The sequence below is a fragment of the Chironomus tepperi genome, unplaced genomic scaffold, assembly GCF_022539635.2.
Source record: "Chironomus tepperi strain 1889 unplaced genomic scaffold, CSIRO-AGI_Ctep_v1 contig_16, whole genome shotgun sequence".
Taxonomy (NCBI): Eukaryota; Metazoa; Arthropoda; class Insecta; order Diptera; family Chironomidae; genus Chironomus; species Chironomus tepperi.
In genome coordinates this window covers 653,631-668,860 of record NW_027226138.1, presented here as the reverse complement: position 1 = coordinate 668,860, position 15,230 = coordinate 653,631, and the positions used below count along the sequence as shown (strand labels likewise).

Below are 15,230 nucleotides of genomic sequence, written 5' to 3'. Positions count from 1 at the left end.
GAACTTTTGCATTGAAAGTGGCTTTAAACTATGTTCGCTAAATATAATTCAAATCGCAAATGAACGTTATAACATAATCCTTAATAAGAATAGGTCATACTGTCTAGACTCTAGAATATATTCTTTATAGGATGTCAATAACTTAGCATTTACTAGAAAATACTTAGAAATTACAGCAGAAAACTTAGCTAAGTCTCAGTATGAGTAAACTTCATCGATCAGTAGAGATAATACGCTCTATATCCATTAGCTTCAAGTACCTCTTCAACATTGTTTTTCTCTCTTGCATTGAGTATATTTACTCATTCAATATTTCTTCTCTGCTACGGTAAACTGTATTCGCACTGCCAAAAAGTGAATGTAAGAGAAACATGAATTCAGTTAAACGGCAACAATCGAGTAGATCAGGTGCATATTTAATGTAGAACCTCAGTGAGCGATCGAGTTTGTACACTTAATTCGCCTGTTTGTGGTCTTTTAATATATTTTTTTTTCTCAATAACAAATTAATTAAATACACAGCTAAGCTTATTGGTGTGTTAAAACAGTTTAAAAATATATTATTCCATGTTGTATTCAAGATCAATAATTTATTCGTGCATATATTAGTGCTTTGTTTAGTAACGGTTTTTGTTTGTTCTAAGAAATTAAGCTTCTAAGGCGTATAATAGCTTTCAGTAGCTAAAAATAATTTGGAAAATCACAGATAAGAACAAAATTAAATCTAAGCAATCTAGGATAATTTTCAAGCTTTCAAAAGGAATTTCAATAAGTGCATCAGGTTTTGTAATTTCTGGAAATTTTGCTTGTGTCTGTGTCATTTCAATAATTTTAATGAGTAGCAGTTTATTATTAAATTCGATCAGAAAACTGTAGCAAGAACGTTAATGTACGATCGTTCAAGATCATCTGTTGCGTGTTGTAATCGAGTAAAATATAATGTTAAAGTTATTCAAGAATATGCGCTGATTATAAGTGGAAAAATTATCGCTAAATAATGCAAAAAATCAAGGCTTTATCACTTAGAATTGATAGTAAAGATTATCAAAAGTAGGAAAAGCAAAAACCGATTGAGAAATATAACGGTCATTTTAGATTCAAAAATTATTTAATGATTCATAGCTTTTCACCCTTTATCAAAAAAATTTCAGTATTTTATTGAATTTCAAACAGTAAACATGTGTTTTTTTACTATCCGTGATTCTGTGTATAATAAATAAAGTTAAAGTTGTTTACTACTTGGATTAATTCTGAGTGTTTAAGCCTTGGCAAAATAAATATTACCTAATAATTGTATTAATCAAAAAGTGAAACTTTGTGGTTCTTTAATTTAAGTTTGGTGAGAATGAATGTAACCAAAACATCAACAAATAAATTGGAAATGAGGTGATAAATGAATAGAAAATCAAGTGTGAAGTGATATTATGAGAAAGCATCGAAAAAGTGCTTCCAGACAGTCTATAAATAAATTGAATAATAATAAAAATCGAAAGGAATATTACGAGAAGCTTTTAAAACTGGGTGTTAAGTGAATAGTCTAAAAAACATGAAGCACATAGCAATAAATTTTATTCTTTTGCTTCTTTACTTTATAAGTGAGTACAAAAAATCATTACTAATTTATTTTTAATTAATCTGTATCATGGACATACTTCTATTTATATCCTCCTTTAATATAAGGAAATGAACATATTGAATGTGTATATATGTACTGAATATTTATGTTTTAAGGACATGTATGTAAACTTTTTTGAAATTTCTGGAACATTAATTTACTTAACAGTAGTTTTATTATCTTGTGCTGTATATAAATTTTATTGGTTCGAAACTAAAGAAACAGTTTAAGCTAACTGTTACCATTGTTGCATACAAAACTTTCCGCTCTTTTTATTTAATATTATAATCTACTTAAAAAGATAATGTTTGAATCTATGACGATATGGTCTGAACATGCTTTCTTTAAACTTTTACAATGATCTGTCTTTATTTTATCGCTAAAACATCAGAAAACTATCTCAATTTACGGCAAACAACTGTTAAAATCAAGCAGATTCTCAACACTTTCACTGTGAATTAGGCAATACAATTGAGTCCAATTAGCTATGCATATAGCATCCAAAAATAATGTAAATATTATATCAATGTTGATTTAACATATATGGATAAGTCATAGTGTCGTTAAGATTGTTTGCATTGCTTTTCGTTGAAATTGATCTTGCATGCTGTATACATTAATTTAAGGCAAAGTTTAATTTTGATTCACAAATTCATGTTTGCCTAAATTGGTGTACTTAAATTCCATAGTGACATTCTGCTACATTTGGGATTGCTGATTAAATGCCACTCAATAATGATAATCTTTGCTTAATATAGCCCAAATTGGAAAATCTACCAAAAATTTGTTACTGACACAAAACAAATAAATGTCTATAAATGGAAAATTGGAATTCTTTGTTCCAAAAAGTCGCCGTCCGAGTAATGATTGTAAAATTTTGTAAGCTCTTCTTGATTTCTCTTTTATTTTTTTGCGTGCATTCAAATAACTTTTTGTTTCAATGAAACTTGGATGTACATAACAACATCTTTTATGGATATTGAATTAATTTATGAAGATCAGAGAATAAGTCTCGTTGCCTTTGAAAATGAAAGCAGATGCGTGAAGAGCAAGCCTTTTTGGGGTTAAATTATGCAGAAATCACAGCTAATTTGAATGCAGATAGAAGAAAATGCAATAAAAATGCAAAGCTTATGAGCTTATTCAATTACAATTTTCTAGAAATTAATACGTGCTTCTCCCATGTAAGATATGTAAGATCATGTCATTTAACCATCAAAGATGACATCATGTTTACATATTTAACACCTAGCATATAATAAGAAATTAAATGACCGTGTAATTTCCCTTCATTACCGTAAGACATGAGTCACGATTTAGTTCCCGGCAATCTTGACACTAAATGCAACATCATCTAAACAAATGAATTTCTTATTATTTAGGTATCCAAACTCTTGAGACTGTTTCAAAACATAAAAAGACTATAAATATTATTTATAATATCCGGAACTGAATACTGAATACTGTGACACATAGACGGACGTACGTTGAAGATGATTCATAACTTTATGATATTATTATATAACTTTACTTTCCTTTTATTAGGCACTATCAACAAAATACAATGTACCTGCGTTCTAGAATCAGATTTTGGATTTTCCATTAACTGTAACTTTAAAAAGTCTGGATTATTTCGTGTAAGAAATTTAGGTGGCGCTAAAGCGTATATTGGTTTAGGTAATGATTAAATGTTTTCTTGTATTATTTTATATGTCTGACTAACATCTTCCATTTAACAATGATAATCTTAAATACAATCGCGTGCACACGTGAAAAAGTCATTAAGCATGTATGTTAATAGTAATGCAACCATGATTCTTAATGACCTTATCTTCTTTGTGTAATGTATCGTACTAATTATTTAATTGTAGATATTTAAACTTAATCCTAATTTAATCATTAATTGCACAAAAATTACTGGAAGCTGTTTGATGAATTCGCAGTTGCCGATTTGTAAACCTAATGGTAGCATAATAGCTGAAAGCTTTATAAATCAAATTTCTGACATGATCATATCACATTTGTGTCATATGGTCTGAAAAATTCATTTACTTTTGTTGAAGTATATGGGCCGGTCAATTATGTCATTGCTGATGTTATTTCATTGATTTTGATAGTGATGCTTTCAAAAGCTGGTATTGTCTAAAATTGATCGACATGAGTCTAGACATACCGACAATATGTGTATGAAATATTAATAGCATTTCAATGAATTTAACATAGATTTAATTACAACATGTTTGAAAAGGAACACTCGAGGAAACGATTGAATGATTTATAAAATTTCACACATAATTAATTTAACATCTTGAGTACATGCATGATTAACAGCAGAATCTACTCTATAGCTTGAAATTAATTTAATTTTTCTATGAAGCTTTAGACCTTATAAAAGCTAAGATGTCTTCTAATTTGCACCCAGCTTACATTCTGTACCATAATCTAAATCTTAAGAACGTGAATCAAATTTCGACAAAATTTAGCAGAGTTCCAGCAAATCAACTTAAATCAAATTAGCTTCTAAATTAGAATTTTTGTGCCATTAAAGAATTAAGACAATTACACCCGTAGAAATACTTATTGTTGATCTGTAAATTTCAATTTAAGTCTAATTTAATGTAGAATACCTTTCATAATTGATCAATTACTCTACATCTCATTACTTTTGAGTCTACATATTCGCATTGACACATTGTAAATATACCACAGAAAAGCGAATATTTATTTAATGCGAAAATCAACAATTACTACGTGTTTGTTATTGTAGCTTGCTTGTAACATGATTTAAAGCATTGTACAAATGAAGATTAATGATGATTATTACTCATAGCTTTAGGAGTAAGGAAATTTATTTACACTTAGGTACTAATTTATTAACATTTAAAGGACAATAATTCATACATGCTTTTTCCTGTCTATAAAGGTTTTAGTTTAGGAGATGAACTTGGATTTCCCGAGTCACTTGGGAATGTAGAAGGAAGCAGAAGGAGAGCTTTAAATTTAAAAACTAGTTCAAATGCCATTGGTAAAGCTGTTACCAAACCGACAAACGTAAGTTCCGTTCAATGTGAGATAGTTGAATATATTAACATTATTGTGACTAGAAGCAAATTTAGAGACACACGACCTTGACTTGTAGACATGATTCCAATCCTTTTAATGCTTAATATTGCCTGTCAAATGGCTAATTTATCTTTTCAGTAAAAATGCAAAGCATAAACAATAGAAATTCGTGAATTAATGAAACGTCAAATAATGCTTGCAGGCATTATCTAATAAAATGTTTGGACTCATCTTGACTTTTTTTCGACAAAATCCGCATTGTCTGAATTAAAGTCATTAATGTTTACTGCAATTGATTAGGTTTCTCTGCAATCATGATGAATTTTACATAACTTGATTTTTTATTGTTTACAATGCCTATCATTAATTTTTGTCAAATAAAAAACAAAACATGCCTTTTTTTGGCAGAGAAGCATATATCTATGAATAGCTTCTTAATGTATTTAAGTTGACAACTGAGACTACTTACGATTAGTACCGTATTGTATGACAAATTATGTTCAATTCATAAATTTATTTCGACATTTGTTTTCATCGATGTCATACTGATCATTTGTAATCTTTGGAATGTTGAAACTGTACCGACCGTAGCTTATCAGATTGAACTTTTAATTTCATTAAAAATGTTGAAAAGCGTTTAAAATTATTCAAAATATTTATTTCAGAATCCAACGCCGAAAATACAGCAAAGTCGACCGCAGGCAGTGACTTCACAACATCAGATGCTGCAATATCAATCAACACTACAGAGACCTGTTGTTTCCTCACCACAGGGTTTTAGAAGATCTCCATACATGCCACAAGATACTGTAAATCACTCAATTTTTTTTCCTTAACTTTATAATTATGATTGACACTTAATTTTTATTATTCTGCATTTTTTTAAAATTTCACAAAAGTCATTACCTTCTGGCAGTTCAACCGTGCCGCCATTTAAGCCAATACCATCGGAAACATTACAAGTAAAAGATAAAATTATTAAAACTTTTTCAAATCCATCGATTCACAATAACTATGTTCATTATATTCGAGTAAATACATTCATTCATTCATTAATAACACTGAATATCCATGCACAAGCACACAAAATCATAATCCACACTGATTTAATTGATCATTTTAATCTTTAACCTCTAATTTTACTTTTATAAATCATATATCACATGAACATCTTCATTTCTAGACAAATATTCAAAATGTTAATGATGACCGGCAAAATTTCAATTATGGCAATCAAATCTCATTGAGTGAGGTACCATCTTTCAAAGGAATTGGTGAAGATCATTTCAAGGTAGATAATCGAGATTTATCAAAACAATTGCTGTTTTTAATGCTTTCACATAATCCATCTTAAAGATCAATGCACAAGCTTTAACTCAAGATAAAGAAGATGATGAAACACTTCCTCAAATTGACTTAAAAGGTCACACGATTGAGGAATTAGCAGAGTTTGCAAATGTTACAGTTGATGTCATTAAAGCTGCAATCAAAATTCGTCAAGAACAGATGAAAAATGCTCAAAAATATTACACAAATAATTTCACTAAACGAAAGACTGCTTTACCTACAGAAAGTGTGACTCAGCAATCGATAGCTACACAAAAAACAACAAAGCTTGTTACACCAGCTATTACTCACACGACGCCAAAGAAAAAAGTTACTAAATATTTATATACGAAGGGTCATAAGGTGACTAATGATATTTACTTAGCTTAATTATCGATAATATTTAATTATGCTTATTGTTTTAGGTGATGAATGCGCCAAAAGAGTATTATCCATCAGGTTACGATAAAAACTTTGACGATAACTTTAAGTCAAAGGTCGATTTGCCATCAACTTTGTTCCATTGCGGAGATCAAAAACACTTCCCAGGACTTTATGCTGATGAAGATTTGGGTTGTATGGTAAGATATCCAATATTCTCATTAACTTCTCAACACCTTCATGAGATGCATTTCGAAGATAATGTTACCGAAAATCAATTTATTTGATCAAGTTTTATTGAGGGTTGGACTAAACATTATTCGTGTGCATTATTCCATTATTTTGTAGTTGCCTAATTCCAAAAGTTGAAAAGGCTAATATGTTCAACAAGAGTCATTGAAAGTTTATATCCAAATAATTGAATTCACCTTTCTGTCTATCTCTTTCTTTCTCAGGTATTCCATGTATGTGCATTAACTGACGATGGTCTTATTATGAAGTCATTCTTATGTCCGGAAAGTACGCTTTTCGATCAGACCATATTGAAATGTAATTGGTGGTTCTATACTGACTGTAAAAGTAGCAAAGCACTTTATGACTCAAACTTGCCTGTATCAAAAAGCTATCAATTGATGAAATCCTTAGCATTCTTTAATGCAAACTATAAGAAAACTGGAAATAGCACATCCGAAGGCGAAGGAATTGATGTGCAGTCATTGAGAAATTCTATAAATTAATATAGTAAAAATACTTCAATTACTAATGGAAGCTGTCTAGCCATTTGTATATTAAATTATTAGTCACCTAATTTGCACATCAAAAAGCTCATTTTGGAAGGATATAACACCTTTATAATAACAAAATAATTCAAGGATACGATTATAATTTAAATTCAAGTGCAACACTTACTATTTCTCTTTTATTTATTACAAAAAGTGATATTTAATCAGATTATTATGAAATCAAAAAGCTCACAAAAAGCCTTAATTAATTGTAAGGAATGAAATTTGCTTTAAAGCTTTCTTTTGGTATTGAAATAGAATTTATTGTGGGAAAAACTCATTTAGTTGCTTACAAGTTTGATGTGAATAGCCTTTGAGTGTTTAAATTAAGTTTGTGGAATTTAAAAAATGTTTAATGAGCAATAATATTTTACCGTGATATAAGTAAGTCGAGGAATAAACGTTTTACTCCAGAAACGTGACTTGTAGGGAATTATTAGTTTTATAGGTTGAAGACTCATTCAATTATTTAAAAAAATATCATACATAAAGTCAAAGAAATATTTTACGAGTAGTTAGTTTTATACTATATTGTAATTTCCATTTTGTAAATATTGAATCTATTATCTATTAGCAAATAAAGTAGTTTCTAAAATTTTAATACTCAGTTTTCTGACTAATCAATTCATTGACCTAACTTATTTATAAACATGAAATAGTAACACTAAAATTTGTCCCATATTTTCAGTATCAATAGATGATTTGTCATTAATAATCAATTTATAGGCAAAATCAAGAAATTGCAACATCGCAATCTAAAATCTATAAATTAAGTACGTAGCAGCAATTGTATAAATTCTATCATTAGCTTTTTGAAGGATTTGCATCGTGTGACATGATAAGGAATCGTTTACTTGCACAAATGGATTTTAATAATTAAGGCAGTAATGTCCAAAATTTTAAATTACAATCAAAATACGAAAAGATCATAAATCGACATTTAGAAGCCAAAATATATTAAGGATTTCGTTGGAAAGTTGCAAGTCGGTTGAAAGCGAATGTTAATCTACACCTTGCATTTCGAAACACCGAATAAAGCGCATGAAATGAAGCAAAACAGTTCAAATCAAAAAACTGAGTGACGAAATTAAAATGATGTATGATAGTATTTGAGCTGATGATATATTGATCTTAACACCTTTCGACCAGCAATAATTAACGCATTAACGGTTATAATGTATTCACATTGCCAAAAAGTTGACAAATGAATTCAGTTAAACAGTAGATTTCGAGGAGATCAGATGCATTTTTAATGTAGCATCTCAAAGAGATCGAGTTTGTACACTTAATTCGTCTATTTTTGATCACTTAAACAAGTTTTAAAAGAAAGCTTAATAAATCACTTTGCCCGGTGTAAGAAAAAACTTTACAACTAGATATCGTTGCGAGCTCTAGCTTATTTTAATAGTTTGATTTCATCGAGTTTTTATGTTGGAGGGCATTTAAAAATCTAAAAACATCTGATAAATACGATAAATACCTAATAAATTTTTGATTTCGATACGTGCTGATTATATGTGAAAAAATGATCATTAACTCAAAAATCAAGGCTTTACCACTCAGAATTGTTAGTGAAGATTATCAAAATTCGGAAATGTAAAAACCGATTGAGACATATAACGGTCATATCAAATTCAAATATTATTTATTGGTTCATAGCTTTTGACCCCTTATCATAAAAATTTTCAGTCTTTTATTGAACTTTGAACAGTAAACATATCTAATTAAAAATCCGTGATTTTGTGAATAAATAATAAGATTAAAATATTTTTCCTAGCTTTAATTCTGAGTGTATAAGCCTTGACTTTTGGCAAAATAAATATTGCCTAATAATTTTGTTAATCAAAAGGTGAAAATTTGTGTTTCTTTAATTAAAGTCTAGATGTGAACTAACGTAATCAAATTATTCACAAACAAATTTGAAATGAAGTGATAAATGAATAAAAAACAAAAGTGAAATGATGTTATGAGAAAGCACCGAAAAAGTCCTTCGAGACAGTCTATTTAGATTGAATAATAATAAAACCGAAAGGAATATTACGAGAATCATATAAAACTGGGTGTTTAGTGAATAATCTAAAAACATGAAGCACATATCAATAAATTTTACTCTTTTGCTTCTTTACTTTATAAGTGAGTATAAAAATTAATTAAACTAATTGGACATGGACATACTTTAATGATTTTGAAAAACTTTTCAAATTTGCAAAGATAATGTCCGAAATCATGACGATATTAACATACCTTATTTAAAATCCAGCAGATTCTCAACACTTTCACGATAAATTAGGCAATAAAATTGAGTCCAATTAGCGATGCAAATATCATCTAAAAATATATAAATATTACATCAATATTGACTTAATATTCATATATGCATAAACCACTGTTGCTAATTTTAAGCACATATTTAATCTTGATTGACAAATTCACGTTTGTCTAAGTTTAGACGAATAAATTCCATATTTTGATATTCTGCTATATTTAAGATTACTGATTAAATGTTACTCAATCATAATAGTATTCGCTTAATATAGATGAAGAAATCATTTTTAATCTGATTTTTCTCACTTTAGAACTAGGCATTTAATCATCAATATGACATCATGTTTAAAATCTAGCATATTATAGATTCTTCATTATATGAAATTTGAGGCACAACTTTATGACATTATTATATATCTTTACTTTCTTTTCATTAGGCACTATCAACAAAATACAATGCACCTGCGTTCTAGAATCAGATTTTGGATTTATCATAAACTGTAACTTTAAGAATTCTGGATTATTTCGTGTAAGAAATTTGGGTGGCGCTAAAGCGTATATTGGTTTAGGTAATGATTAAATGTTCTCTTGTATTATTTTATATGTCTGACTAACATCTTCCATTTAACAATGATAATCTTAAATACAATCGCGTGCACACGTGAAACAGTCATTAAGCATGCATAGATGATTCTCAATGAACATATCACATTTGTGTCATATGGTCTGAAAAATTCGTTTACTTTTATTAGTTGATGTATATTGGTCGCTAAATCATGTCATTGTTGATGAACCAAATATGGACAAGATTTTGTTTAGTTCTAGCAAATCAACTTAAATCAAATTTGCTTCCTTAAATTAGAATTATTGTACCATTTAAGAATTAAGACAATTACACCCGTAGAAATACTTATTGTTGATCTTTAAATTTCAATTTAAGTCTTATTTAAGTCTAAATACTTTTCATAATTGATCCATTAGTCTACATCTCATTACTTTTGACTTTATTTTCGCATTGACACATTGTAAATATACCACAAAAAACTGAATATTTATTTAATGCGAAAATCAACAATTACGTCGTGTTTGTTATTGTAGCTTGCTTGTAACACGATTTGAAGCATTGTACAAATAAAGATTAATGATGATTATTACTCATAAGTTTTATAGTATCGAAAAGTATTTACATTTAGGTACCAATTTATTAACATTTAAAGGATACTAATTCATACATGCTTTTTCCTACCCAGGTTTTAGTTTAGGAGATGAGCTTGGGTTTAACAGTTCACTTGGAAATGTTGAAGGAAGCAGAAAGAGAACTTTAAATTTAAAGACCAGTTTGAATGCCATCGATAAAGCTGTTGTCAAACCGTCAGACGTAAGTTCCGTTCAATGTGTTATAATTGAATATATTAGCAAAAACTAAAGACAGATTTACAGACAAACGACCTTGACTTGTAGACATGATTCAAATCGTTTTAATGCTTAATATTGCCTGTCAAATGGCTAATTTATCTTTTGATTAAAAACGCGAAGCATAAACAATAGAAATTCATGAATTAATGAAACGTCAAAATTGCTTGCAGGCATTTTCTAATAAAATGTTTACACTCATCTTGAATTATAATTTGCCTTGTTTTTTTGTTTAAGTAGCAACTTTCCTCATCTTATTTGTCATGACAGGTGCATGACTCAGGATATACCAGTGAGTCGCGAATACTCGAACCGAGTTGATTTGACAATAAACATTGAAAAAACAACCGATTTATGCTGGACTTATCCTATGCGGTTAGCCGACGCTCTAACTACTACGAAACTCCTCTTTTTCGCCGCATTAAGTCACACTGCAATCAAAATGAATTTTAACTAATTCTTTTATTGCTTCCAATTCCTATCATTATTTTATGTTGAATAAAAAACCAAAACATACCTTTTTTCGGCAGAGAAGCATATGTCTATAGCTTCTTAATGTCTTTAAGTTGACTACTGAGATTATTTATGTACTATTCATTAATTTCTCTTGACATTTGTCTTCATCGATGTCATACTGATCATTTGTTATCTTTGGAATGTTGAAGCAACACCGACCGTAATTTATCAGATTGAACTTTTAATTTCTTTAAAAATGTGTTTCAGAATCCAACGTCGAAAATACAGCAGAGTCGACCGCTGGCAGTGAATCCTATTGTTTCCTCACCACAGGGTTTTAGAAGATCTCCATACATGCCACAAGATACTGTAAATCACTCAATTTTTTCCTTAACTTTATAATTATGATTGACACTTAATTTTTATTATTCTGCATTTTTTTTAAAATTTCACAAAAGTCATTACCTTCTGGCAGTTCAACCGTGCCGCCATTTAAGCCAATACCATCGGAAACATTACAAGTAAAAGATAAAATTATTAAAACTTTTTCAAATCCATCGATTCACAATAACTATGTTCATTATATGCGAGTAAATACATTCATTCATTCATTAATAACACTGAATATCCATGCACAAGAACACAAAATCATAATCCACACTGATTTAATTGATCATTTTAATCTTTAACCTCTAATTTTACTACAATAAATCATATATCACGTAAACATCTTCATTTCTAGACAAATATTCAAAATGTTAATGATGACCGGCAAAATTTCAATTATGGCAATCAAATCTCATTGAGTGAGGTACCATCTTTCAAAGGAATTGGTGAAGATCATTTCAAGGTAGATAATCGAAATTTATCATAACAATTGCTGTTTATAATGCTTTCACATAATCCATCTTAAAGATCAATGCACAAGCTTTAACTCAAGATAAAGAAGATGATGAAACACTTCCTCAAATTGACTTGAAAGGCCACACGATTGAGGAGTTAGCGGAGTTTGCAAATGTTACAGTTGATGTCATTAAAGCTGCAATCAAGATTCGTCAAGAACAAATGAAAAATGCTCAAAAATATTACACAAATAATTTCACTAAACGAAAGACTGCTTTACCTACAGAAAGTGTGACTCAGCAATCGTTAGCTACACAAAAAACAACAAAGCTTGTTACACCAGCTATTACTCACACAACACCAAAGAAAAAAGTTACTAAATATTTATATACGAAGGGTCATAAGGTGACTAATGATATTTACTTGGCTTAATTATCAATAATATTTAATTATGCTTATTGTTTTTAGGTGATGAATTCGCCAAAAGAGTATTATCCATCAGGTTATGATAAAAACTTTGACGATAACTTTAAGTCAAAGGTCGATTTGCCATCAACTCTGTTCCATTGCGGAGATCAAAAACACTTCCCAGGACTTTATGCTGATGAAGATTTGGGTTGTATGGTAAGATATGCAATTTTCTCATTAACTTCTCAACACCTTCATGAGATGCATTTTAAAGATAATGTTACCGAAAATCAATTTATTTGATCAAGTTTTATTGAGGGTTGGACTAAACATTATTCGTGTGCATTATTCCATTATTTTGTAATTGCTTTATTCAAAAATTTGAAAAGGCTAATATGTTCAACAAGAGTCATTGAAAGTTTATATCCAAATAATTGAATTCACCTTTCTGTCTATCTCTTTCTTTCTCAGGTATTCCATGTATGTGCATTAACTGACGATGGTCTTATTATGAAGTCATTCTTATGTCCGGAAAGTACGCTTTTCGATCAGACCATATTGAAATGTAATTGGTGGTTCTATACTGACTGTAAAAGTAGCAAAGCACTTTATGACTCAAACTTGCCTGTATCAAAGAGCTATCAATTGATGAAATCTTTAGCATTCTTTAATGCAAACTATAAGAAAACTGGAAATAGCACATCTGAAGGCGAAGGAATTGATGTGCAGTCATTGAGGAATTCTATAAATTAATTTATTTAAAATACTTCAATTACTAATGGAACCTGTCTAGCCATTTGAATATTAAATTATTAGTCACCTAATTTGCACATCAAAAAGCTCATTTTGGAAGGATATAACACCTTTATAATAACAAAATAATTCAAGGATACGATTATAATTTAAATTCAAGTGCAACACTTACTATTTCTCTTTTATTTATTACAAAAAGTGATATTTAATCGGATTATTATGAAATCAAAAAGCTCACAAAAAGCCTTAATTAATTGTAAGGATTGAAATTTGCTTTAAAGCTTTCTTTTGGTATTGAAGTAGAATTTATTGTGGGAAAAACTCATTTAGTTGCTTACAAGTTTGATGTGAATAGCCTTTGAGTGTTTAAATTAAGTTTGTGGAATTTAAAAAATGTTTAATGAGCAATAATATTTTACCGTGATATAAGTAAGTCGAGGAATAAACGTTTTACTCCAGAAACGTGACTTGTAGGGAATTATTAGTTTTATAGGTTGAAGACTCATTCAATTATTTAAAAAAATATCATACATAAAGTCAAAGAAATATTTTACGAGTAGTTAGTTTTATACTATATTGTAATTTCCATTTTGTAAATATTGAATCTATTATCTATTAGCAAATAAAGTAGTTTCAAAAATTTTAATACTCAGTTTTCTAACTCATCAATTCATTGACCTGACTTATTTATAAACATGAAATAGTAACACTAAAATTTGCTCCAATTTTCAGTATCAATTGCTGATTTGTCATCAATCTGGCCTATTAATTTCATATATTGATAAAAATGTCGATTTATAGATGAAGAAATTGCAACAATGTATTTATAAATTTATAAATTAAGTACGTAGCAGCAATTGTGTCAATTCCTTCAATAGTTTTTAGAAGGATTTATATCTGTGCAATAAATTATAAAGGACATGTTAATGAATCGCCTATAAATATATATACTTGCACCTATGAATGTTAATATTTAAGGAAAGCAGCTCTAACATTCAAATTATGCAAAAAAAAAAACTTGAAGGAATTGATCATTGATGCTACATTGTCAAATTTGTATGCAATATATCACAAACTACTTTACTTCTCCACATCATCAAACGGTGTGAATATGAAATTTTGAATAAAATTCGCAAAGAAATTTTGATATTTAAATTTAATTTAATCAAATTATGCATACTTTAATTCAGAGCAACAGAAAACAATCAAATTTTCAGGAATTATAGAAGCTTGAAAGCTTTTCAGTCTTAAAGCGCTCACAGACCTTGAAATGTTTTTTAAGGTTAAAGCTTATCTCCAACACACATACATACAGCAACACATGTTAACACATTCATGGAGAGGTAAGCTTTGCTCCTTACAGCAATTTGTAAGTAATTCTCTTATTCTTTACTTCCACGCTTATGCATTGAATGGAATTTAATGGAGTCATATCAGTTCGAGTGACTATTATTTGATAAAAATAATGAATGTTTCTTTATTCAATTCAATGAAAAATGTCTTTGTATTTCAAGAGCACATTTTCATATATGAAAATTGGTACCATTGTATTAGAGGCATTTTAATATTATCCAAAAAAATAAAATTCAAGGTTATGAATGACATGTCATTCAACTGGAATATATTGTTGGTCATATTTTGTGAATCGAAACGTGCAGAAAATTATTAGCACCTAAAGCTCATTGTTGCATTTGTCAAGGTGTTTTGTTTATTGGATAGAATTGTTCTACACATGTTTTATTTGCATGACGTACTCTTTGGCTTTCTCCGATAGGTTGATCCTTTATATATGAGAAAGTTTGCAAATATGTTGAAAGTATATCTCTTAGATGAGAACAAGGGAAAATTTCGAAATTACGTAATGCTGAAAATTGCATTTTAAGGTCCTCCCCTACCCACACTGTAAGGCTTTATAACAAAATTTT

The 15,230-nt window shown here is 29.2% G+C and overlaps 2 protein-coding genes across 7 annotated transcripts; both read left to right on the top strand.

The window, feature by feature from the left end:
• Nucleotides 1-340: 340 nt before the first annotated feature.
• On the top strand, nucleotides 341-7,731 carry LOC139093243 (uncharacterized). Of its 6 annotated transcripts, none has more exons than XM_070643933.1 (10): nucleotides 341-408; nucleotides 1,336-1,595; nucleotides 3,161-3,292; nucleotides 4,539-4,666; nucleotides 5,344-5,487; nucleotides 5,578-5,640; nucleotides 5,862-5,969; nucleotides 6,035-6,367; nucleotides 6,430-6,585; nucleotides 6,841-7,730. In XM_070643933.1, exons 2-10 carry the CDS (start codon nucleotides 1,547-1,549, stop codon nucleotides 7,120-7,122), a joined length of 1,395 nt encoding a protein of 464 aa, XP_070500034.1. In that variant the 5' UTR covers nucleotides 341-408; nucleotides 1,336-1,546; the 3' UTR covers nucleotides 7,123-7,730. The 6 variants fall into 6 exon arrangements, with proteins under 6 accessions (XP_070500034.1, XP_070500013.1, XP_070500006.1 ...); XM_070643912.1 differs by having other exon boundaries at nucleotides 390-465; XM_070643905.1 differs by having other exon boundaries at nucleotides 396-534.
• Nucleotides 7,732-9,251: 1,520 nt separating this feature from the next.
• Nucleotides 9,252-13,917, top strand: LOC139091789 (uncharacterized). The gene is made up of 9 exons (XM_070642000.1): nucleotides 9,252-9,300; nucleotides 9,870-10,001; nucleotides 10,683-10,810; nucleotides 11,569-11,670; nucleotides 11,760-11,822; nucleotides 12,044-12,151; nucleotides 12,217-12,549; nucleotides 12,613-12,768; nucleotides 13,024-13,917. Exons 1-9 carry the CDS (start codon nucleotides 9,252-9,254, stop codon nucleotides 13,303-13,305), a joined length of 1,353 nt encoding a protein of 450 aa, XP_070498101.1. The 3' UTR covers nucleotides 13,306-13,917.
• The last annotated feature ends 1,313 nt before the right edge of the window (nucleotides 13,918-15,230 follow it).

What these genes read in the sequence shown, in the direction of transcription:
- LOC139093243 (XM_070643933.1), top strand. Translation starts at nt 1,547, where the DNA reads ATGAAGCACATAGCAATAAATTTTATTCTTTTGCTTCTTTACTTTATA. An exon ending in CTGTTACCAAACCGACAAAC is followed by an intron (nt 4,667 to 5,343) that starts GTAAGTTCCGTT and finishes TATTTATTTCAG; the next exon opens with AATCCAACGCCGAAAATACA. An exon ending in CATACATGCCACAAGATACT is followed by an intron (nt 5,488 to 5,577) that starts GTAAATCACTCA and finishes ATTTCACAAAAG; the next exon opens with TCATTACCTTCTGGCAGTTC.
- LOC139091789 (XM_070642000.1), top strand. Translation starts at nt 9,252, where the DNA reads ATGAAGCACATATCAATAAATTTTACTCTTTTGCTTCTTTACTTTATA. An exon ending in TTTGCTTCTTTACTTTATAA is followed by an intron (nt 9,301 to 9,869) that starts GTGAGTATAAAA and finishes TCTTTTCATTAG; the next exon opens with GCACTATCAACAAAATACAA. An exon ending in TATATACGAAGGGTCATAAG is followed by an intron (nt 12,550 to 12,612) that starts GTGACTAATGAT and finishes TATTGTTTTTAG; the next exon opens with GTGATGAATTCGCCAAAAGA.